General features: G+C 44.4%; 1 protein-coding gene across 1 annotated transcript in view; it reads left to right on the top strand.

Moving 5' to 3' along the window:
* Window positions 1-1,062: 1,062 nt before the first annotated feature.
* The window catches only part of UGGT2 (UDP-glucose glycoprotein glucosyltransferase 2), a 248,351-nt gene continuing 226,507 nt past the window's right edge, over window positions 1,063-22,906 (top strand). Inside the window, exons 1-8 of the mRNA XM_075590844.1 lie at window positions 1,063-1,535; window positions 2,597-2,673; window positions 6,406-6,536; window positions 9,885-9,997; window positions 12,122-12,296; window positions 14,922-15,018; window positions 19,338-19,410; window positions 19,815-19,915. Of these exons, the coding sequence (XP_075446959.1) occupies window positions 1,408-1,535; window positions 2,597-2,673; window positions 6,406-6,536; window positions 9,885-9,997; window positions 12,122-12,296; window positions 14,922-15,018; window positions 19,338-19,410; window positions 19,815-19,915 (895 nt within the window). The 5' untranslated portion in view covers window positions 1,063-1,407. The remainder of the gene's footprint in view (window positions 1,536-2,596; window positions 2,674-6,405; window positions 6,537-9,884; window positions 9,998-12,121; window positions 12,297-14,921; window positions 15,019-19,337; window positions 19,411-19,814; window positions 19,916-22,906) is intronic.

Raw genomic sequence — 22,906 nt, forward strand, 5'->3', positions numbered from 1 at the left:
AACCACATTTAGGCTCTGTCGACCCTTTTGTACCAGTGGGGAGGTCTTAGGTCTGAGCCCGATTGGGCAGAACACAGACCCTAAGCCCCCCCGTCATTCAAGAGAACTGCTTAATGCAGGGGAAAACCTAGATTAACCCTAACACTGCCTGCACTGGTACCAGTGCTTATCTGTTAGGTAGGGTAGATTAGTAGCCAAGAGGATACATGGCTACACAGGGGTCAGGAAATAATGTATTTTTCCCCTTATGAGACATTATTGGATAATGTGTTACTTGGGGTTTTTGTTTGCCTTCCTCAGGAGTCTGAACAAGAAGTGAATTTCTCGCTATAGAAGCCTATAGTCTAAAGCGGCAATTTTGGGGGGCCGGCAATTTTGGTTGGAGGAAATGTTGCATCAGGTTGTTATGTCGTCACAATGTCACATGACACCATGACACGGTGCTTCCGCGTTATGGCAATGCATCATGCATTGCCATAACGCGGAAGCACCGTTATGACACTGCTACGCTGCGGCGGATGGCCGCCCCAGAGTCTATGGGTGCAAAATGGTAAGTAGGTCACTGGTCTGGACCAATATATTGTTTAAATACAATTATATAAGTATCTGTCATTTAAATTTAACATAAATTGATCTCAATGGACATATGTCTTTTTACAACCTCATCTACTATGTAACTTAAATGTCATGTTTCCAGAATTGTTTTAATTTCTTCTTTTTAAGTTATTTCTCTTTTCTCCTGCATATACAACATATTTGCAATCGCACCATTGCTACAGCAGACAAAGTCATTTGAGTATTGTGTCTACACCAGTTCTACAGCAGTCACTCTCTGATACATGTCTCCCTGTCCCATCTCAGGCTTCGCCAATCAGACGCTTGCAAGCCATCTGCTGGCGTGAGGCCAGTGGAATTCCCAGGGCCGCGTTCTACGTGTCCCGAATCCCCTGGCCATGGAGCTGGCTCTACGGGCTGACAGCTGCCGCGTTGTGGTTGGTCACTGAACAGAGGATAACGGAGACTGTGGACCAATAGGAGAGCAGCGGTGTGACGTCACTCATTGAGTGTCTGGCACAGCAGGCGGGGGTTCCCGGAAGCGCGTGTCCAGCTGCGGCCGGCTGGAGTGATTACAGTGTGCAGAGAGGGAGCTTCGGGCTGCAGCATCCTCTGCACCGGGACATGAGCCGGAGGACGCACCGGGAGCAACCTCGCGGCTGTATGAGGACGCGGAGCCCCTACCGTCTCTAGTGCATCTGTGCTTTGATTCAGGGGTTCACGTCTCTGCCCCGAGCAGCCTCTGGATTCTCTCTTTGTTATGCTATCAGAGTCTCTGTCTCTGAGCTGTACTTTCCTCCAATCACTTGCGCCCCCCCCCCCCCCCCCCTATTGTCTTCTAATTGAGCAGCAATGTCCCCCTTGCATATTTTCTGCTTCTTCTTTGCATTCACCAGCATTATGGCTCAGGCATCAGCCAAAGGGGTATCGGCAAGCTTAGCTGCCAAATGGCCAGAGACCCCGCTATTACTGGAGGCCAGGTGCGGGTAACAGTTTAAACACACTCATTCTGGGGTGATGAAATGATGAGGATGGTTGCTAGGAAATAAGAAATGATGTGTAGAGATGAGTGCATCTGTATGTGGCAGACTGAATATGCCTAGCATCTATAAATAATACTGCAATGCTAATAAGCTTGCCTTTTTATAGTGGTGCAATTGATGCCACGTTCCCATTACACGTCTTGTGTACAACCATCTAATAGTATTATTTCTGACTCTTACCTCCAAACCCCATCCAAGCCTTCATAAGGAAATAGAATGGACTCCTGGAATACCCAATGTGCATGATGTATCACTCTTGGAGCAACTTTAAAAAAAACCCTCTTCATTGCCAACTCTCCCACATAGTGCTCCTTTGCAACATGTATCCATTAATGGTCGCAATTTAAAATATTAAAACCTAAGAAATGGGAAAATACACTTGTATTATGTAAAAAAAAATTAAGAGAGACAAAGATATGGCATTAACAGGGTTTCTACACTCTGTATGTCAAGGCCTCTTGCCAGCAAAGAGTATACAAAATAAATGAATGATACTTATTTGCCACAGACGTGTGATGCTTAATTATTACTGTTCAGCTAATGATGTTAGCAAAAACTAGTGATGTGAACAAAAGCTATCAGTTTATGCGCAGTCTCTGCTCTTTGGTTACATTGGATGAAAATCCCCATTGAAGTGTGTGTGTGTGTGTGTATGTGTATATGTATATATATATATATATATATATATATATATATATATATATAATTAAAAAAATAAATAGATGATATCGTTCTGTGGCTAACGAAATGCTTTTATTTGTGCGAGCTTTCTAGATACACTGATCTCTTCTTCCGGCGATGTTACAATGAATGAAGCAAAAGGTAAACAAATAAAAGCATTTCGTTAGCCACAGAACGGTATCATCTATTTATTTTTTTATTTTTTTGATTATTGAAGCTCGGCTAACACGGTACTGATACCTCTACATGTATGGAGTCATTTTAATGTTGTCATTAAGCTGAGAAATTATCAAACCATGTTTTTCTCTCTCTTATAGCGAATTTATTGCAGAAGGAGGAAATGATAAGTTTTGGCAGTTTTTGGATACTGTGCAAGAATTAACCATATACAAAGGTAAGTGACAAAGTTATTTGTATTTGTTTGCAAACAGAATGCTGACATGGATATTTAAAACTGCGACCCCCCCCTCCATTTCTTTTGATAAATATACCACTGTCATGAACTTTTACAAATATTAATAACTTTGTTTTCATTTATATGATACCCTCTACTGAAAGGTATCACCAGCCACTTTGTACACTGAATCTATTAAAAAAAAACATACAAGTAGATAGTTCTAGAATGCTGTTGCAAAAGAAAGGATCACAAAATCCTCTTTTTTTTTTTCTCGTGTTGAAAGTATACAAATACAAAATGTGTGTGTTCCAGGGTAGAGGGGGTATTGCAAAGAGCATATGCACCATTTTTTTAAATCTCAGGGTACCCCTGCTCCCAAGACCGCATGCACCCTTTCTTACTCACACACCACACTGGCCTCCTTTCTTACACACTTTCACTTCACACATCTTTATTAGTTCCACATTCACCCTCCCACCTCCTTCTCACATACAGTAGCACACTTGTCACCTTTCTCTATCACATACTCCACATTCATAGTAGGGAGGCTGCAATCCGACTTTCCTCTCTCTCTGTGCTGGGCTGAGAGGAGAGCGGGTAGAGGCAGATCACCGTCTTCAAACCATGCGAGACACGCCACCCGAGCAGCCAGCAGAATGTTTCCCCTGAGGGCAGCTGCACCCTGGTTGAGAAACACTAGGTTGTTAGACCTTGGAGTGGGAAATAATAACAAGCTGTCGGAATGTCACTAGGGTACTGTAAGATAGGAGATGATCTGTTGTTGCGGAGTAAATGGCTTCCAAATTTTATTTTTGCCACTGTCATTTTCCAGCTCGCAATATTCATTCAGTCATCAGGCGGAAAATTGCCATGCTAAACAGTGGTCATGCATTCACCTGTATCTGGAGGTGGTACATTACTAGTATACAGAGAGTGATTATTAGAACTGTTACTTTCTAGTATAGGCGGTAATTTTCAATAGAGTTTTTTTTTTTTGGTTTTAGCTCTTTTCGTGTTTTTGTTTTGCCAAAAACTCAATCTGCTTTTAGTTATTTTTTTTTTATATATATAAATATGGAAATAATGTAAACTTAATTTTGAAAAAAATTGGTTTAAAGTTTTCGAACTTTGACATTTTCGCAAAGGTTTGTGGGTTTAAAAAAAAAAAGAAAACAAAGATATCTGAGAATAAGCCTTTCTTGGCTTATGACTTTTATATTTATTTTGATTTTGAAATTTGTTACAGATTTTGATTGAGAGTTTTAATTGAACTTCAAAGTTTTGAACCGCTTAACTATCGGTTTAAATCAATAAGATTTAAAACTAGCAAACATGCCCATCCTTACTTTTTATTGCTTTATTTCTCTGCAAACATTTTAGAACCAGGCCACTCCATTAAAGTAAAATAATATTGCATTTTGAAAAGTACCCATTGTAAAACATATTCTCCGCATTATTGCCCCTCTGTTAATCAGTGTCTCATGTTCTGGGTTCATATATTGCTATTTATAGATCCATGTTCAATACATCAGGGGTGCTCAACTCCAGTCCTCAAACCCCTCCCAACAGGTCAGGTTTTCAGGATATCCCTGCTTCAGCACAGGTGGCACCATCAGAGGCTCCGTCTTCGACTGAGTCACCTGTACTGAAGCTGGGATATCCTGAGAACCTGACCTGTTAAGGGGGGTTGAGGACTGGAATCGAGCACCCCTGGAATACATGGCTCTAATGCATGCCAGTGCTTTGTTTCACAATACTTTGTCAACTGGACATTAGACATGTATATTAGTGGATCAGGTGTTGTCTTGTATGTGTACCAAAGTTATGTGATCCTTCATCTTCCTAGCTCATTAACATTCCAGTGGGTGGGGTTGACGTTCCACATAGTGCAAGCAAAGCAGATGTTAACCCTTAGCACGCAGGTTCTGTGCAGAGGGGAGCAGCTCTTGGGAACCCCATCTGGCGTCCGCCTTTGGGGCGACTCAGATTTATCACATACGGCACCCCTGCGAGCACGCGACCTGCATACAGGACAAGGGTTAATACGCTTGCAAGTGCTCCCACTTTCCACCTCCGCAGAGGTCCCTCAAAAGAACAATAACTCCCCTAAAGGACAAGGGTTAATACACAACTCGCAACCTGCCCCACACTTCACTTACGCAAAGGTCCCTCAAATTTATTTATTTATTTATAAAATATTTTACCAGGAAGTAATACATTGAGAGTTACCGCTCGTTTTCAATATGTCCTGGGCACAGAGTTATGATGACAAATACATGGTTACAAATACAGTTACATAAGTGAGCAGGGTATACATTATATACAAGACATTGCGTGCACAGTTAAAGATAATATATATTATGGGCGTATGAAACAGTTACAGACCAGATTAAAATGTGTGACAGCCTTAGGCCTGGGACCCGCTGCGCTCGGTGGCGCGGGCGGCAATGTAGCGAGTTCCCCACCAGCAGGGGAATCCTCGCGAGCCGGTCCCGGTCCCCCCTGGCGGCACAGCTGACTACACGCTGTGGCGCGTCACCCGCTAGGAGACACAAGAGAATGGTGTTTCCTAGCTTCGACGCGTCACGTGGTGTGGCTGTGAGCCAATGGGGAGGGGAGGCTTCGGGAGGAGGAGAGGCTTCGGGGAGCGGGGAGGAGTGTGGAGTGAAAGCAGCGTGCGTGCCTGTCTCTGTGTGTGTATGTGTATGCCTGAGTGCGTGCGTGCCTGTCTCTGTGTGTGTATGTGTGTGCCTGAGTGCGTGCGTGCCTGTCTCTGTGTGTGTATGTGTGTGCCTGAGTGCGTGCGTGCCTGTCTCTGTGTGTGTATGTGTGTGCCTGAGTGCGTGCGTGCCTGTCTCTGTGTGTGTGTGTGTGTGTGTGTGTGTGTGTATGTATGTATGAGTGCCTGCGTGTGTGTGTTTTTTTTACTTACCTGCAGCCCGTGGCAGCCCGTGGCAGCCCGTGGAGGGAGGGGGGGGAGTGTAGCGGGTCCCTCCGCTCAAGCCACGCCCCCCCTCCCTGTCAATCCTCCCACTCCCGCCCACCTCCCGCTCCGGCCCCCTACGTCATGGCCGCGCCCCCTCACGTCATGGCCGCACCCCCCCCCGACCCGTTTGGCCACGCCCCCCGCTACTACTGAAGTTTCCTGTAGACCGCAGATCGCGGTACAGCGAGTTGCACGCGCCGCCGGCAAGCAAGCCAGCCGTGCGGACGCGTGCAATGGGACCTTAGCCTTAGATGAGTTGGCATCTCCCCTAAATCCGTCCCAATATACCACCGGCACACAAGTGGGCACGTGACGTGGATATGCAATGATAATGTTATAATCATAGTCTGTTTTGCCAGAAGCACAACTGTTGCTCCCTCTGGAATTAATTCATTTCCAAATCCCATATCCCAGATGTGGTCGAGTGCACCTACACTATATCATTGTGCTAGAAGATGTTCTCTCTGTTTCTTTCACTTGACATACAACTTATTTGATCTTAGAGTAGAATACGCAAACTAGTGTGTCCTAAAGTGTTGTAGTATTATCTTTTTCCAGCATTTATTTACTGGCTTTTCATTTTCCTTTTTTCTTTTTTTTTTTAATCCTTTTACTGTTTTTGTTTTTTAACTAGTTTCAAATGTACTTGTAATTTCACCTTAACTTTCATACCACCCCTTGTTTTATATACAATGCTTGTGAGTACTTTCCCAAGCCTACCTAATCCTTTTCATGTTTTTTAGGTACAGAGTTTTCTTACTACAACTTGATCATTAAGAAAGCTGGACAGTTTTTGTCAGACCTGCAAGTCCGGTTGCTGAAATTCGCCTTTTCCATAAGGTCCTATTCTCCTTCAGTTCAGATGTTTCAGCAGGTAAATGAGGGTCATATTTACTACACAGGGCTATGCTGTAAGAAACTTTACGGCTCATTTAAGTAAAGAGGCTGTGTAATGTCTTATGGCTCAGCACCATTTAGTCATTGTTTCCATGCCCTTTCTCTCACTGCTATGCCAAACTGGTTAATGTTACAACCATTTATATAGAACTTGGATACACCTCATATTTTAGGCCAGGAAAGCTGACCACTTAAGCCCATATTTACTAGCAGCGCTATGCCATAGGAAACCTTTCAGTCCGTTCTCTTCTGGAATAGCATACGGGCCGTAATACTCTGCCTAATGAGTTATGGTGGGTAAAAAAGTGACAAATACCCTCCATCGCATAGCATACAGCAAATAAACATTTAACTTCTGAACACCTTCACATGTCTCGGACATCGCTGGTTTTCCCCAATATCTCTTGGTATACAGTGCTTCCACTGCAGCTAGGGATTCTGGGAAATTACATGCAAATGAGCACACCATCGCAGCCCTGTCTGAAACGTGACTGTGCTCACAGGTGATATTTTTGTTTTCTCTATGCTATATGGTAGAGGGGTTTTGTCACTGTTTTACCGATAAAAACTTATTTAATTTGTGGTTGAAGCCTATCCCAGCTTCAAATTGCAATGCCAGTATAACCGGCCTCACACGGAGGAGACCCAAAAGGTTGAAAAAATTGTCTGAGAGTAGGTTCACTGGCTGTGCACTTCTTTAACCCAGGCTGTGTTGAAAGGCAGGGTAATGTGGCAGGCATAAGCTTATAGGGGTCCATGTTCATATGGATTTGAAGCAAAAGGTGACTAAACAACAAAAAAAAAGGTAGGTAATAAAATAACCTGGTATTGGCCAGCAGCCTGGGATATAACTCCGACACCCACGGTCAGAAAAGATAGAAACAAACCATGTTATATCTATGGTGCTGGGCCCCAAGTCACACCAAATAAAAGATCACCAAACAAAGGATATAAAGCAGCCAGATGGAAGTAGATGTCCACTAGAGCCCTCCTCGTGTTGGCGGTCAAATCATATAGAAAAAAATTGAAAAACAAACGTAGTGTAATACAATAAATGACATAAACACACAATTGATAACACTAACAAACACTGAAACTAACAGATGCTGAGACAAACAAAGGACTGAAAAGTAAAAAAGGCATTTAATATAATAACTGATAGTTCAGTACAACTAAAAACACACAATGTGAGAAGTCCCTATGATATCCTGTAGCTAGCTGAAATGCCCGCTTACCGGAGCCCAGCTGATAACAGGCAGTGGATAATCGGAGAGTATCCCCTCTCATGCGACACCGGTGTAGCTCCTGCCCGTCTCCTAGGTGTCTGCCACGTGTAATCGTCTGGCTGCCGGGGAGTCAGTAGATGTAACAGCTGTCTCGGCTTCACGTGGGCAGAACAAGCAGTCTAAGCTCCTTTCCTCTGTCCTCCGTGGTATGGACATGCGCAGAAGCGCTCGGCGTCACAGGACATACACCGCAGTAACACCAGCTCCTCGCGGTGAAGGGGGGAGCTAATGGCGGCAAATTCAAAAGTGCTCCAGTAAAGGAGCTGCTCAGCTTGGCTTGCGGGGATCAGATTCGCTGCATAAAACGCTCAGTGATATCAGGGACCACACTACGCGTTTCGGAAGACTGCGCTTCCTTCCTCAGGGGTAAAAAAGTAGTGCCTCAGTCTCTGAATGTCTGCACATAAATAGTCCCGATTTAAAGACACAGTGACAAATTTAATAAAAATGGACATGCGCACTAATACCAATGAATGGTGTCTCAGCATACAGACATGAACACATAGAAAACAACATAAAAGACAAAGAAAATATACACAGCACTTGTGCAATACATAGATCCACCAATAAAATATCAAAATTCATGATGACCCCCAACTATTGAGTGGAAGAAAAGATCTGAATAGAATGATACATCATACATGCCAATCTATTTCGTTAAGTGATCAATGTTAACCCTTAAATCAATATTCATTAAAGGATATGCACTAAACATATGCATCATAGTATACATAAGAAAAGCAGTATACAGCCCATATGAAAACACAATATTGAATAAACAAGTGTAAGATGGACAGTATGCAATAGGAACATCAACCCAAAAAAACGCAGAAATAAAATACTGACTGTTCTAACACGAACAACACACATAACATAGCCTATGACAAAATGTCCAGCGTCCAGTGCAATACAATCTATAACTCATAATATTATAAAATGTGAAGGGACAGTGATAGACTAAATTTACTGTTGAGTAATCATGAAATATATATATAAAGAAAAAGTGTCCTAACGCTAATAAAAAATCTATATATATAAATGCATACACATGAACATATATACCCGCACATACATGCATAAATACATGGACATATACATGAGTAAATATACGTGTTATAAATTATACACCCAATATAATAAATTGTGATATAATGTGTAATGCAGACTACTGCATGGTTAATACCTTATAAAAAGGAGTGCTTATATTAACACTACATGTACCCTTATAGTGTGACCCAAATCAATAGCGGTACATTAATACCAGATGGAACAAACCCACATAAAGGTGGCTCAAAAAAAAAAAAAAAGAGATAAGAGCATAACTCAACAACCCAAGAGTTGATTAAAACATGATCAAAAGTGATGGAATAAAAATAAAAAGAACAATAATAGAATCTGATTTACTAATAATATTGCATGTCATCACCCAGAATCCCTGTCTGCAGTGGAAGCATTGTATGCTAAGAGATATGGTGGAAAGGAGGTTTCAGACCTGTCTGAGATGTGAATGTGCTCACAAATTGAATTTTTATATAGCAACATTAATTTTTTGCAAGGTGAAATTGCACCCGTAAATGAAATGAAGCTGTGAAACAAGTAATTGTACCTTTAATAACACGTACTGTATATCATGTTGGCAGACTTTCTTTAGCTCATTTTGTTATTGTTTGGAGTGGTAATAATTAAAATTCGCTTGAATATTTAATGTATTGCTCTTGTCAGGATCCAAATAGTCCTGTTTGTAGCAAATCGCTCTGCTGCCTGTCTAGGAAAGCAGACGATCCTTACTGCTTAAAAACCTTCCTTAACGTGCCTCTTATGTTCTAATCAAGTTACATTTCTACAAAATAAATTCCAGTTAGAGACAGCACTTTTGGCTTTTTTTTTTAAATGTGTTCTCCTTTTAGCATCACAATTGTTGCATTATGAACACAATTTTCATAGTAGTTGAGAGGCTATTTTAATCAAGAAATTGATGGTAATTTGAAGTTTGAGTGCAATTAAGCAGCCTTATTTGTGTATACTAATTAACATGTTAGATTGCAGCTGATGAGCCTCCTCCAGAAGGTTGTGGTGCATTTGTCACTATCCACGGGAAGCACACCTGCAAAGCCAGCCAGATTAAAAAACTTCTGAAGGAAGTGGCTGAAAGGTAATTATTACAAACCACTTATTTTATAATTTTTTTCAATTTATTTTTTAATGAAGTTGGTGTTCTCATATTAACACATTTGAACAATTTATCAACCGTTGAGAATATGAATCCTGCTCTGTAAAAGTAGCACTCCAAGCTGCCGGTTTAAAAAAAAAAAAAAAAAAAAATGTATTTATCTTTTTTTTTGCCTTTTTAATATGAGCATCAATACAATCCACACAATAAGTAATTAGCTAAGTTGCCGATCGATCCGGTCTCCTGTGATCGATCGGCGAAGATTCGGCTCAGGGGTTCACTAAATGACTGCAGAGGAGTATTGACTTTGTAAATGGTTGCTATAGAAACAAGAAAGACTTGTTACATTATAATACATAAAAAATGTCTTGCAGAGTTGTTAAAAAAAAAAAAATGCTACAAGTATTTTCCATAGTACATAACTGATTTATTAAAAAAAACACATGTAGTATATTACTTGGTCTGCAGCTTTAATGTCACTATTGCTATTTAATGTTTGTTCTTCTAGATCTGAGAGTTTCGGCAGCTCTATGAACAGTATGGATGCAAATGTTCAGTGCCCAATTTACCTTCCAGTGTACCTTTTTGGTACCCAAAGCACAGGGAGCTTTGTCAGACGTACCTGTAGCTGGCATTGGGTCTCAGACCAGATTCTTACTCTGTCAGTCTGCCACCAGTCCACTGTTGATCCGCGACTCGCTAGAAAATAGGTGTCCATTGCGAAACTTAGCTGCTGAAGAGCTACTGTATTTGCAATTTATTATTGACCCCAATGCTTTGAAAGCAGTTATGTAATCATTAAGTTAAAAGCTGGACTTGCTAAGCTTATGAAATGTACGCTTGCAATTTGCAAAGACTTTTATAACTTGTTTATGTTGCATTAACTGGAGATTACTGTTTAGTAGATATTTTCTGATGCACAACAGAAGAAACTGATATACTGTATAATGTTCTTCACTTGTAATATAGTTAATGACTTGAATAAAGTAAGCACTAGTTATTAAGGCAAGAGATAAAAAATAAGCTTTTACGTGGCAAAGGACCCACAAGGTTTTAGATTTTTTTTGTGTGGAACTCTTGATCCCATGTTCAATCAGTTGTCAGATAAGCATGCTTTTTCTCATCGGAAGAGTACGGAAAGCTGGAGTTGAAGATTGATCATTTAATGGGGATCATGTTGAAATATGTATTTATCTACTATTAAATTTAGAAGCACTAGGATACAATAAAACCCGCGGTAGTCGCATGCTAAAAAAAAACAATTGAATATTGATTGTTTTTTTTTATTTTTTTTATTCCCCATCGCCAGTTTTATTGAAATTAAACTTTTGGGTAAGGCTTAATCGACTGATTTGAAAAAGAACATGCTATATAAACTTGTATGCTAGGTTCTTAACACAGAATAAGAGTTGATGAGAATAAGAGATGATGTACTAAATATGTGTCTAATAGAGCAATATCTTCCAGACGTTGGGAAGGATATACTGGATGAGAGAGAGAGTTTGTTTAGTTCCTACAGAGAGACCAGCTGAATTTGCTTGCAGTGTGGAATGATTTCTGAGGATAGGTCATCAATAGCAGTAGGGATTGCTAGCTTTTGCGCTCATAGATGGAGATTCATTATCCTCTGATACAGGGATTTCAATGGCATCAATAACCCGTATCATCTGAGTTATCTGGCTCTAGTCTGAAAACATCAGTCCTATTTAATGAATAATGGCCAGGGGTAGAAGTTTAAATGCTTTCTGCAGTTTTCTGGAGATAATGTACAGATAGTATGAGAAAGTCAGCAGTCGATTGCAGTCTTTAGGGAGAGATAATGTTCTTGAATAACTGGAAAAAGAGAAACAGAGTTGCTTATGGTCGAGGCGACCTTGGGGACTACTCTTCTATGGGGTTGTCTTCTATTTAGCAGATCTACAAGAAAGATTTGCTTAGTGATGGCTCTCAAAAGCGTGTGTGTGTGTGTGTGTGTGTGTGTGTGTATACATACACATATATACATATATATATACACACACCTGTATGTATGTATCGTTTGATATTCATCGATTTGAGGCATTTAAAATTTGATTTCAGAAAATGTCACACTTCACTGTTTTTTAGACCAAGACCTTATTTGTACAAAGGGGATCACATATTTCCAACACTTCTCAAGACTGCTCCAACAGTCATCCTCTATGCAGAAGTGGGTACAAAAGAATTTGCAAAATTTCACAAAACACTGACTGAAAAAGCACAAAATGGGGAGATCCTTTATGTACTTCGGCACTATATTCAGGTATGCTATATATATATATATTTTTGTGTGCAAATTAAAATGTTAGTGTTTTTGCAGATTTCTGTACAAATAAGGTATAATGTTCCTTTTATATAACTAGGAGAAAGATTCAATGAGGACAGCCGGTGCACTGCAATTGAGCAAAGCTGGACGTGGTGACCGCAAAAACGTTTTATTGAATAAAATCCATAGACATGGGGTACTGACAAGGCCTCTAACGCGTTTCGCACAGCATAAGTGCTTTACCAAAGCACATGCCGTGTGAAATGCGTTAAAGGCCTTGTCAGTACCCCATGTCTATGGATTTTATTCAATAAAACATTTTTTTCGGTCACCACGTCCAACTTTGTTCTATTGCAGTGCACCGGCTGTTCCTCATTGGATCTTTCTCCTGATTAACGTCTAGTGCCTGGGATCACACCCTGCAGGAATCATCGTTCAGACGGCGGACCGTGAGTTGTCTTAAGTGTACTTTCAACTTTATAGTGCTGATACTCATGCCAGTTGATTTATTATCAAAATTATAGTGTGCATATCCTTATAGTCGATGTGGTTAAGCGGCGCTGGTAGTCCCGCTTTTGCGGGTCGTCCGCGACTGCCTCCCATCTTCCCGGTTAAGGGTTCAGTCACATTTACAAACACTCACGGTCCCGCCAAGTCCAGATCCGCAAGAACATTAATATTACAGTATGGATTCCTGCTGAAACCACCTACATTCAATCGTTGACTTAGTGATGATTTATACTGTGTGGTTTTTCTGACGCACCTGATTGCGGGACTGGTTTTCAACCCACCCACTTAATTTTGATGTAACTAGGAAACTATTGACTGTTCACGGTTCTATATATTTTACATTTCACCCTTAAACATGCATAGGTTTCATACACCCAAATCTGTGACACATTAAGTAGGTTGATGTCCGGGTACTTGACGAGTTATTAGTATTATTAAATTGCTTCTGTACTCTATTAATTTTGTGAACAAACTGATGGATGGGGTTAAGGGTACTCCATCCCCATGCCAGATGAACTGTACCATTGTACATGCTGCATCTTGTTGGCTTCTTGGAATATTCTTGTTTCAAAGCAATATTATTAAATTGAGAAAATAGGTTATGAAAGCATTACCAAGCCATGTTCCTTTTGTACTTTTATCTCTAAATGGGAAAGGGAAACAGGCTTTATTTTGTTAATTTTAAATAAAGTAGCTGGAGATGTTAAGCACCTAATTTTTCCTCCTTAATGCAGCAATAGCTATACAGGCATACCCCGGTTTAAGGACACTCACTTTAAGTACACTCGCGAGTAAGTACATCTCGCTCAATAGGCAAACGGCAGCTCACGCATGCGCCTGTCAGCACGTCCTGGACAGCAATTCCGGCTCCCTACCTGTAACGAAGCTGTGCGCAAGCAGGGAGACTATAGAGCCTGTTACACATGCGTTATTTAAATCAGTTATGCACGTATATGACGATTGCAGTACAGTACATGCATCGATAAGTGGGAAAAAGGTAATGCTTCACTTTAAGTACATTTTCACTTTACATACATGCTCCGGTCCCATTGCGTATGTTAATGCGGGGTATGCCTGTACATGTTTTTGTATTTACCAATTACTTTGTACTTTTCAGAAGGTTTCCCTTCACAGTCTATTACTCCATTAATTACTCCATTAATATTACTCCTATAAACATTTTTGAGTATTAAGTTGTGTAGGCTGTTTGTTTGCCATCTATCCACTTCTGCCGAGCCATAATCAGTCCGAAGCAAATGGTACCATCGTGCACAAATTGTATTGGTGTATACTCAAGGGGCTGAAGATTACAAGATAAGTGTTTATAGTAGTTGCTGATTCATCTAGTGCTGCTCCTTAAAGAGGAGTTCTTGCTTTTGTGAAAGGCTATCCCCATTTTTACAAATTGAGATGGTTGGTACTTTCCTCCTTTAAAAAAAAATCTTTTAGTATATACATGCCAATTTATAGGATGTGGAAGTAATTTACTTTAATGGAAATACGCCTGTACTTCTCATCAGTATGAGTTTAGTTAAGGTAAACGAAATGACGGAGCAATTTCTTAGTGATAACTACATTAAAACCTCTCATTTAAAATCCATCAATTAAAATCTTACTACTTTGTGTGTGCAGAAAACGAACGCTGATCATCGCTCTGTTGCCTCTCATATGTTTAATTCAATGCACACGCCTCAGTATTTACAGGAATCGTACTTGAATGAAACAGCAGTGACTGCTACATGTAAAGTGGATTGTTGGAACTTAGTTTTACAGAAACTAGAATGTAATTAAAATAAACCATGAATGCTGGCTCTTCTGATCATTTTTTTTCTCTCTCATTGTTTGTCCATTACGCCCATAATATATATTTTCTTTAACTGTGCATGCAATGTCTTGTATATAATGTATACCTGTTCATTTATGTAACTGTACTTGTAACCATGTATTATTTGTCTTAACTCTGTGCCCAGGACATACTTGAAAATGAGAGGTAACTCTCAATGTATTACTTCCTGGTAAAATATTTTATAAATAAATGTCTGTATTGTAAACAGTTTGATTCTAAATGTTTTTTTTTTACAACATGTTTTTTCATGTTTTATTTACTTCTAGAATCCAAGCTCAAGGAAAATACATTTATCTGGATACGGAGTAGAACTTGCAATAAAAAGCACAGAGTATAAAGCAATGGATGACACTAAAGTTGAAGGTATTTTATCAATAACAGCTGATGTTGGACATACACAAGAATTACATTATGTACAAAGTTTACATGAGGGACCACTGAACGGTTTTAATAATTTAGCACACAAAAAAAACCTCCATCAAAAATCTTCAGTTCACTTACAGTATATAGTATCAAAATAATTGCTACATTTTAAATGCTAATTTAGCACAAATTATGGCCTCCCCAATACTTGGAGGGTGCAGAGAAACATGGGGGTGATGTATCGGCATAAGGAAAGTTTGTTTTGACACATTGCTTAATGTTGTGCTTGCATTTGCATCAAATATTCGAGCAGCAGGAGAGGAAAGAGCAGTGTGCTGCACTCAATGAACTGATTGAATAATGGGAATACCATCAAAATGAACTTTGGGTATTCGTATACAATAATTTCCAAACTAAAAGGTGAACACAAAATATATTAATAAGTGATCAAAAGGGGTTAAAAGTGTGATGGGACCCAGGAGCAGTAAATAGTGCTGATGTTCTAAGTGGGTACAGTGGTATAATACCAAGGGTAGTACCTGACAGATTTTGGGAAATTAGCCAGAGTTTCTATCCACCCAGGCAGTACTTAGGAGACCACTGAATACATCTGGTGTCTTCTGTACTTGACAGAGTACACACTAAGAACCACCCATCTTGGTTCAGAGTAACCGTTACACCACGGTTGTGTCGATTTGGTTGTGCCAGAACCGTTCTCGCCACGGTCTCTACACCTGGGTGTCTTGACGTCCCAATCCTATTCACGCAATTGTCAGAGTAACTAATGCTCACTGTAACAGTTATTACCACGGTGTATCTGGACTTAATATAGTTTTAATTGTAGCGTGGTCGTGGGAGGGGGGAGCTGGTCTAGAAACTCCCTTCCTTTTAGTTGGCTCAAACCTGGTTCACCCCGTATACCTTAGGGTTCAATTACCCTTATCCACAGTCTACTTTTATATATAGCCGTCTGATTTGAAGTGAATATTGCACAACATCTAGTAGTGGCTATATCAAGCAGCACTGCTGTTGCATTTAAGATCTATTTTAAAGCCCTGTCTTTTAATTATTTTGATTTAATAAAAGTATTTTAATTCATACCTTTATACTATGTATTGTTCTTAGGGTGAATTATCTAACCTATTTACACATTTATGCACACTTACAATCCCTTCCCTTTGAGTGATATGGAGTGCATACTTTTAGTGATCTGTTTCTGAACCACTGGACCATGTGTCATTTAGTTTTTTTGTGTTTATTCGTTGTTATCCTCTCTTGCACTGTTCACTCTTGTTTATTTTGTTAGCAGTGCTGGTATAGTATCTCATCTGTTTTGCATTCTACGTGGGTATACCAGTACTAATATGGATACGTTGGAATCAACCCTTAGGGAAATTCAGTATACTAGAACGATTGTGAAAGGTCTAGCTTATAGTCATTTAAATTATCTGTATAGACTGAGGTAACTGTAGTATGTCAAAAAGGTATAATGCACCCAAGTAACATTTTGTCTAAGCAGATATGTATAGTACTACTTGAGGATAGATAGATATTACGTAGATAGTCAAATCATGTATAAGCTCAAACGTCTCCTTCCCTGTAGTAAGCCGTGATCAAATCGTGTGAAGGAGATGAGAGGTCCCCAAGTAGCTGATCTAATGTACTGATCTATGCTCTGTGGAGACGATACACTCACTTTGTCAGAGCTCCCTTTCCCATGGTACTAACCAGAGCTGCAAGTGCAGTGTCTAACTACCCTGGGAATCACAAGCAGACGGGTTGACATCAGTGCGGCGACTGACGATCCTTTTCCATCAACTTTCCTTCCTGAGCCTCTCACACCCAATATTCTCAGAGAAACATTCATTTAGAGAATCTAGGTCTTCTAAAGGACCCTGGTTTTCAACAAGTCAGGGACATACATATTCTAAGCGGAAGCATACTAAAGGCGATCAGAGGCCGGCCCCTGCCAAGGAATCTTATTTCTAAAGTTCAGGAGATCCCCCTCCAGGAGTGCCATGATAGTAGGGGGAAGAGTCGGGGCATTCTGGAAGAAGTGGGTTGAGACTGCTATGGATCATTTAGGGTACTTGATGGAATTTAAAAACAGACTCCCAGAAAAGAGGTTCATGATTCACATCACTAAAAATCCACAGACCTTTTTGGTGCTTCAAAATTGTATCCAGAAACTTCTGCAAGAAGGGCATTTGCAGAAGTATCATTAGACCATTAGGGTTGAGGGTTTAATTTCAACCTTTTCATGCTGCCAAAAACAAAATGGTAATTTTACCCACTGTAACAGCCTACATAAATCCCCAAGGAGGCACGATGAGGCGTCAAGTGCAAATAGAAGTGGCGAAGATCCAAAGGTGGGCAGAAAATGTATATTTTTAACTAATTGCACCACTTAATGTTACAAGAATGCCCAAGTGTGATGGTGCTCGTCTCCGATCGGGAAGCGGACCCGCAGGGCTGAGGTAGGGATGCCAATTAACCGACCAGAGCCCCGGGACAGAGTCCTGTTAGAGTATCCGTAGTCGGTATGCAGGCAAAGGGTGAGGGCAGGTGGCAGAGGTGCAAAATCCAGGTGACAGGTGAAAGGTCAGGGCAGGTGGAAGGCAGCGAGGTCAGGGTCACGGTCCTGGGTCAGCAACAGGGATTTCAAATGAATAGGCTAGCCACAGCAACAAGCTAGCCTCAAGAACAGGGAAGGCCCACAAACAAGGAAGGCTCAGCTACTAGAACCCAAGGTGGCCTGGAACACAGGGAAACATATACAATGCTCAGGGAGGGGCTGGAATTCACTGGCTGCTATTTAAGCCCTTGAACAGGTGCAGCCAATAACAAAGTTCAGGAAGAGGCTTGCCAGCAACCAAGTTGTCCACAGCAGTCGGGTAAGGACAGGTTCCAGCCAAAGCCTGTAGATCCAGGAGAGTGGTTGCTGAACAACCAGATTTATCTCCAGATTGTTCAGTCGTGACCATTTAACAATAGACGTGATTTCAAAGTGACATTCGTGACTGCCTTTTCCATAGACTGGAATGTTCATCTGATATACGTTTTTCCACCTAGAAGACAATGGTACAGACTTTTTAAGGATTACAGTGGGAGAGCACTGGACACTATTCATATTTCCAGAGCTATTAACTAGGAGGCTTATTTGTCTCCCAAATGTAAAAATACTCTGTAAACTAGCATGAGGTTTGAAAGGATGATTGAGACAGAGGCGTCGCATCTCCTGTAACGGAAACACTATCGATGGGTAGAAAAGCGGTGACATTTTAGAATTGACTAATATTTGGAAAATTATCTTTGCATAGTGTAAGAATAAAAGTTGAAATGGAATTTATGTCAATGTCTAGATTGTCTTCACAATGGTTTCCATAAGGAAGTGAACAAAGTGTACATAAAAGGGCTAGTGGAACACTGGGAGTATTTTTTCATAGATCAATCATATTATATTATCTACAAAAGCAGTGCGCAAGATAAGACCCAAGATTGGGGATCTAATCCTTCCATGGTTTCTAAATATTATTTTAGAGGTTATGATGACTTCTCCATTTGGACCTGTAGAATCAATCTTGCTCAGATGGCTCCCTTTTAAACATTTTCTCAATTGCTATTACTTCTGATATATGGTTTCAAATTAGTTATGCTATCTTGTGATTCTCGGTATTACATTCTTCATCAGGACCTGTTCTCCCTGCTATAGATTTTCACCTAAACATTAATTGTGTGTATATGTATATATGTATATATCTATAATATATCTATATATCTCAAATGGAAATATTACTGTATGCTCATTTGCAGGTCTTAGTCCTTGTTCCCGCTGGCTACTGCAGCGCCCGCTGTGGCGGACGCTGCAGGGACGAGAGCCCTCCCCTCAATGGCGCCGGGCCCGCTGCGAGGGGGGGCCGCAGCGCTGTGGCGAGAGTTGCTCTATTGAGAGCAGGACTCGCGACGGAGCGCTAAGCCACGCCCCCCGGTGGTTCAGCCAATGAGGGCAAACCTGCCGGGTGACATCAGGGCCGCGCCCCCGTCACTCCCCCGCCACCCCCCCGGCCCCCCTCGGTCTCTTCCTGCAGCTCACTGTAGACCGGGGAATCGGCTGCACGCGCCGCCAGTCTCACGGAGGTACTGGGGCTTCAGCCTTAGACAGGTCTGCAACCCCGCCTTTCACCATTATCACCCAGCACTCCCACTGCAGCAAGGGATTCTGGGAAATGACATGCATTTAAAGTAATCACAAAAATAAAACAGGTGATGGTAAAAAATGATCAGGATGACTCTTTATTTCTCCTCATATTTAAACATAGCCAACAATTCTACATTGAAGACAGATGATGGGATTACTGAAGATGTTCAAGGATTTTACTTCGGCAAATTAATGTGAGTTCATAAAATAACACTTTAAAATTCTGTGTAGTGTATAGTATATGTTACATTTCAGATTATATGTAGATAGGGTTTTTGTATATTTGATAAATGTCTTTGCATAAATTAATAATGATACATTTTCTATTTCAATGCAAGTTTTCATTTAGTATCTCATGTAGTAGACTATTGTGAGACTGTTTTCAGCTACTAAAAGCAACCCATCAGGTTGTGTTTTTTTTTTGAAATTTTTTTTTAATACCATACATTCCAATAGTATTGTTAATAGAAGACAAAAAATAAACTACAGTAAATCGCAATGCACTGTGTTCTCTGTACTTCTGTATCCAAGTTTTCTTTTCCCAATATCTTCTTGTAAACATGATTTGACATTGTAAATCTCACAACTTGATTCCTAGACAAATGTATCCTGATCTAAAAGACAATCTGGTGGAGTTTAGGAAACATCTCATTGAAAGCACTAATGAAATGTTACCTTTGAAAGTCTGGGAGTTGCAAGGTAAGTTATTTCTTTCATTATTATAATTTTGCAAAATAATATTAATTGCAAAACATCTAACTTCTCTCTCGCCCCCCACCCTCTTCGTCTTCTCTCGCCCCCCCTCTCGTCTTCTCTCGCCCCCCTCCTCGTCTTCTCTCGCCCCCCCCCTCCTCGTCTTCTCTCGCCCACCCTCTCGTCTTCTCTCGCCCCCCCCTCCTCGTCTTCTCTCGCCCACCCTCTCGTCTTCTCTCGCCCCCCCTCCTCGTCTTTTCTCGCCCACCCTCTCGTCTTCTCTCGCCCACCCTCTCGTCTTCTCTCGCCCACCCTCTCGTCTTCTCTCGCCCCCCCTCCTCGTCTTCTCTGGCCCCCCTCCTCGTCTTCTCTGGCCCCCCCTCCTCGTCTTCTCTGGCCCCCCCTCCTCGTCTTCTCTGGCCCCCCCTCCTCGTCTTCTCTGGCCCCCCCTCCTCGTCTTCTCTGGCCCCCCCTCCTCGTCTTCTCTCGCCCCCCCTCCTCGTCTTCTCTCGCCCCCCCTCCTCGTCTTCTCTCGCCCCCCCTCCTCGTCTTCTCTCGCCACCCCTCCTCGTCTTCTCTCGCCACCCCTCCTCGTCTTCTCTCGCCCCCCTCCTCGTCCTCTCTCGCCCCCCTCCTCGTCCTCTCTCGCCCCCCTCCTCGTCCTCTCTCGCCCCCCTCCTCGTCCTCTCTCGCCCCCCTCCTCGTCCTCTCGCCCCCCCTCCTCGTCCTCTCGCCCCCCCTCCTCGTCCTCCTCGTCCTCTCGCCCCCCCTCCTCGTCCTCTCGCCCCCCCTCCTCGTCCTCTCGCCCCCCCTCCTCGTCCTCTCGCCCCCCCTCCTCGTCCTCTCGCCCCCCCTCCTCGTCCTCTCGCCCCCCCTCCTCGTCCTCTCGCCCCCCCTCCTCGTCCTCTGGCCCCCCCTCCTCGTCCTCTGGCCCCCCCTCCTCGTCCTCTGGCCCCCCCTCCTCGTCCTCTGGCCCCCCCTCCTCGTCCTCTGGCCCCCCCTCCTCGTCCTCTGGCCCCCCCTCCTCGTCCTCTGGCCCCCCCTCCTCGTCCTCTCGCCCCCCCTCCTCGTCCTCTCGCCCCCCCTCCTCGTCCTCTCGCCCCCCCTCCTCGTCCTCTCGCCCCCCCTCCTCGTCCTCTCGCCCCCCCTCCTCGTCCTCTCGCCCCCCCTCCTCGTCCTCTCGCCCCCCCTCCTCGTCCTCTCGCCCCCCCTCCTCGTCCTCTCGCCCCCCCTCCTCGTCCTCTCGCCCCCCCTCCTCGTCCTCTCGCCCCCCCTCCTCGTCCTCTCGCCCCCCCTCCTCGTCCTCTCGCCCCCCCTCCTCGTCCTCTCGCCCCCCCTCCTCGTCCTCTCGCCCCCCCTCCTCGTCCTCTCGCCCCCCCTCCTCGTCCTCTCGCCCCCCCTCCTCGTCCTCTCGCCCCCCCCTCCTCGTCCTCTCGCCCCCCCTCCTCGTCCTCTCGCCCCCCCTCCTCGTCCTCTCGCCCCCCCTCCTCGTCCTCTCGCCCCCCCTCCTCGTCCTCTCGCCCCCCCTCCTCGTCCTCTCGCCCCCCCTCCTCGTCCTCTCGCCCCCCCTCCTCGTCCTCTCGCCCCCCCTCCTCGTCCTCTCGCCCCCCCTCCTCGTCCTCTCGCCCCCCCTCCTCGTCCTCTCGCCCCCCCTCCTCGTCCTCTCGCCCCCCCTCCTCGTCCTCTCGCCCCCCCTCCTCGTCCTCTCGCCCCCCCTCCTCGTCCTCTCGCCCCCCCTCCTCGTCCTCTCGCCCCCCCTCCTCGTCCTCTCGCCCCCCCTCCTCGTCCTCTCGCCCCCCCTCCTCGTCCTCTCGCCCCCCCTCCTCGTCCTCTCGCCCCCCCTCCTCGTCCTCTCGCCCCCCCTCCTCGTCCTCTCGCCCCCCCTCCTCGTCCTCTCGCCCCCCCTCCTCGTCCTCTCGCCCCCCCTCCTCGTCTCTCTCGCCCCCCCTCCTCGTCCTCTCGCCCCCCCTCCTCGTCCTCTCGCCCCCCCTCCTCGTCCTCTCTCTCGCCCCTTCTCTCGCCCCCTCCTCATCCTCTCTCTCGCCCCCCCTCTCCTCGTCCTCTCTCTCGCCCCCCCTCCTCGTCCTCTCTCGCCCCCCCTCCTCGTCCTCTCTCGCCCCCCCTCCTCGTCCTCTCTCTCGCCCCCCCTCCTCGTCCTCTCTCTCGCCCCCCCTCCTCCTCGTCCTCTCTCTCGCCCCCCCTCCTCCTCGTCCTCTCTCTCGCCCCCCCTCCTCCTCTTCCTCTCTCTCGCCCCCCCTCCTCCTCGTCCTCTCTCTCGCCCCCCCTCCTCCTCGTCCTCTCTCTCGCCCCCCCTCCTCCTCGTCTTCTCTCTGCCCCCCCCTCCTCCTCGTCCTCTCTCTCGCCCCCCCCTCCTCGTCCTCTCTCTCGCCCCCCCTCCTCCTCGTCCTCTCTCTCGCCCCCCCTCCTCCTCGTCCTCTCTCTCGCCCCCCCTCCTCCTCGTCCTCTCTCTCGCCCCCCCTCCTCCTCGTCCTCTCTCTCGCCCCCCCCTCCTCCTCGTCCTCTCTCTCGCCCCCCCCTCCTCCTCGTCCTCTCTCTCGCCCCCCCTCCTCCTCGTCTTCTCTCTCGCCCCCCTTCCTCCTCGTCCTCTCTCTCGCCCCCCCTCCTCCTCGTCCTCTCTCTTGCCCCCCCTCGTCCTCTCTCTCGTCCCCCCACGTCCTCTCTCTCGCCCCCCCTCCTCCTCGTCCTCTCTCTCTCGCCCCCCCCCCTCGTCCTCCACTCACCCCCTTAATGCCTAACTGGCACTGCTTCAGGAGAAGAGGAGAAATAGGGCGGTTTCAGAGAAGGGCGACAAGAGAAGAGGACGCTAGACCTCCAGAGCGTAGCAGGACGGTAGAGGATTTGGATGGTGGGATGGAAGCAGGGCGGCAAATGAGGAAGACAGGCTGGGAGAAGCGCACTATAGCAGTGGCAGACACTTGAAGTTCGCATTGAAAGTCAGCAAAGACTTCTGGGTTGAGGTGCGCTTCTCCCCCCGGC

Source organism: Ascaphus truei, chromosome 3 (assembly GCF_040206685.1).
Source record: "Ascaphus truei isolate aAscTru1 chromosome 3, aAscTru1.hap1, whole genome shotgun sequence".
NCBI lineage: Eukaryota > Metazoa > Chordata > Amphibia > Anura > Ascaphidae > Ascaphus > Ascaphus truei.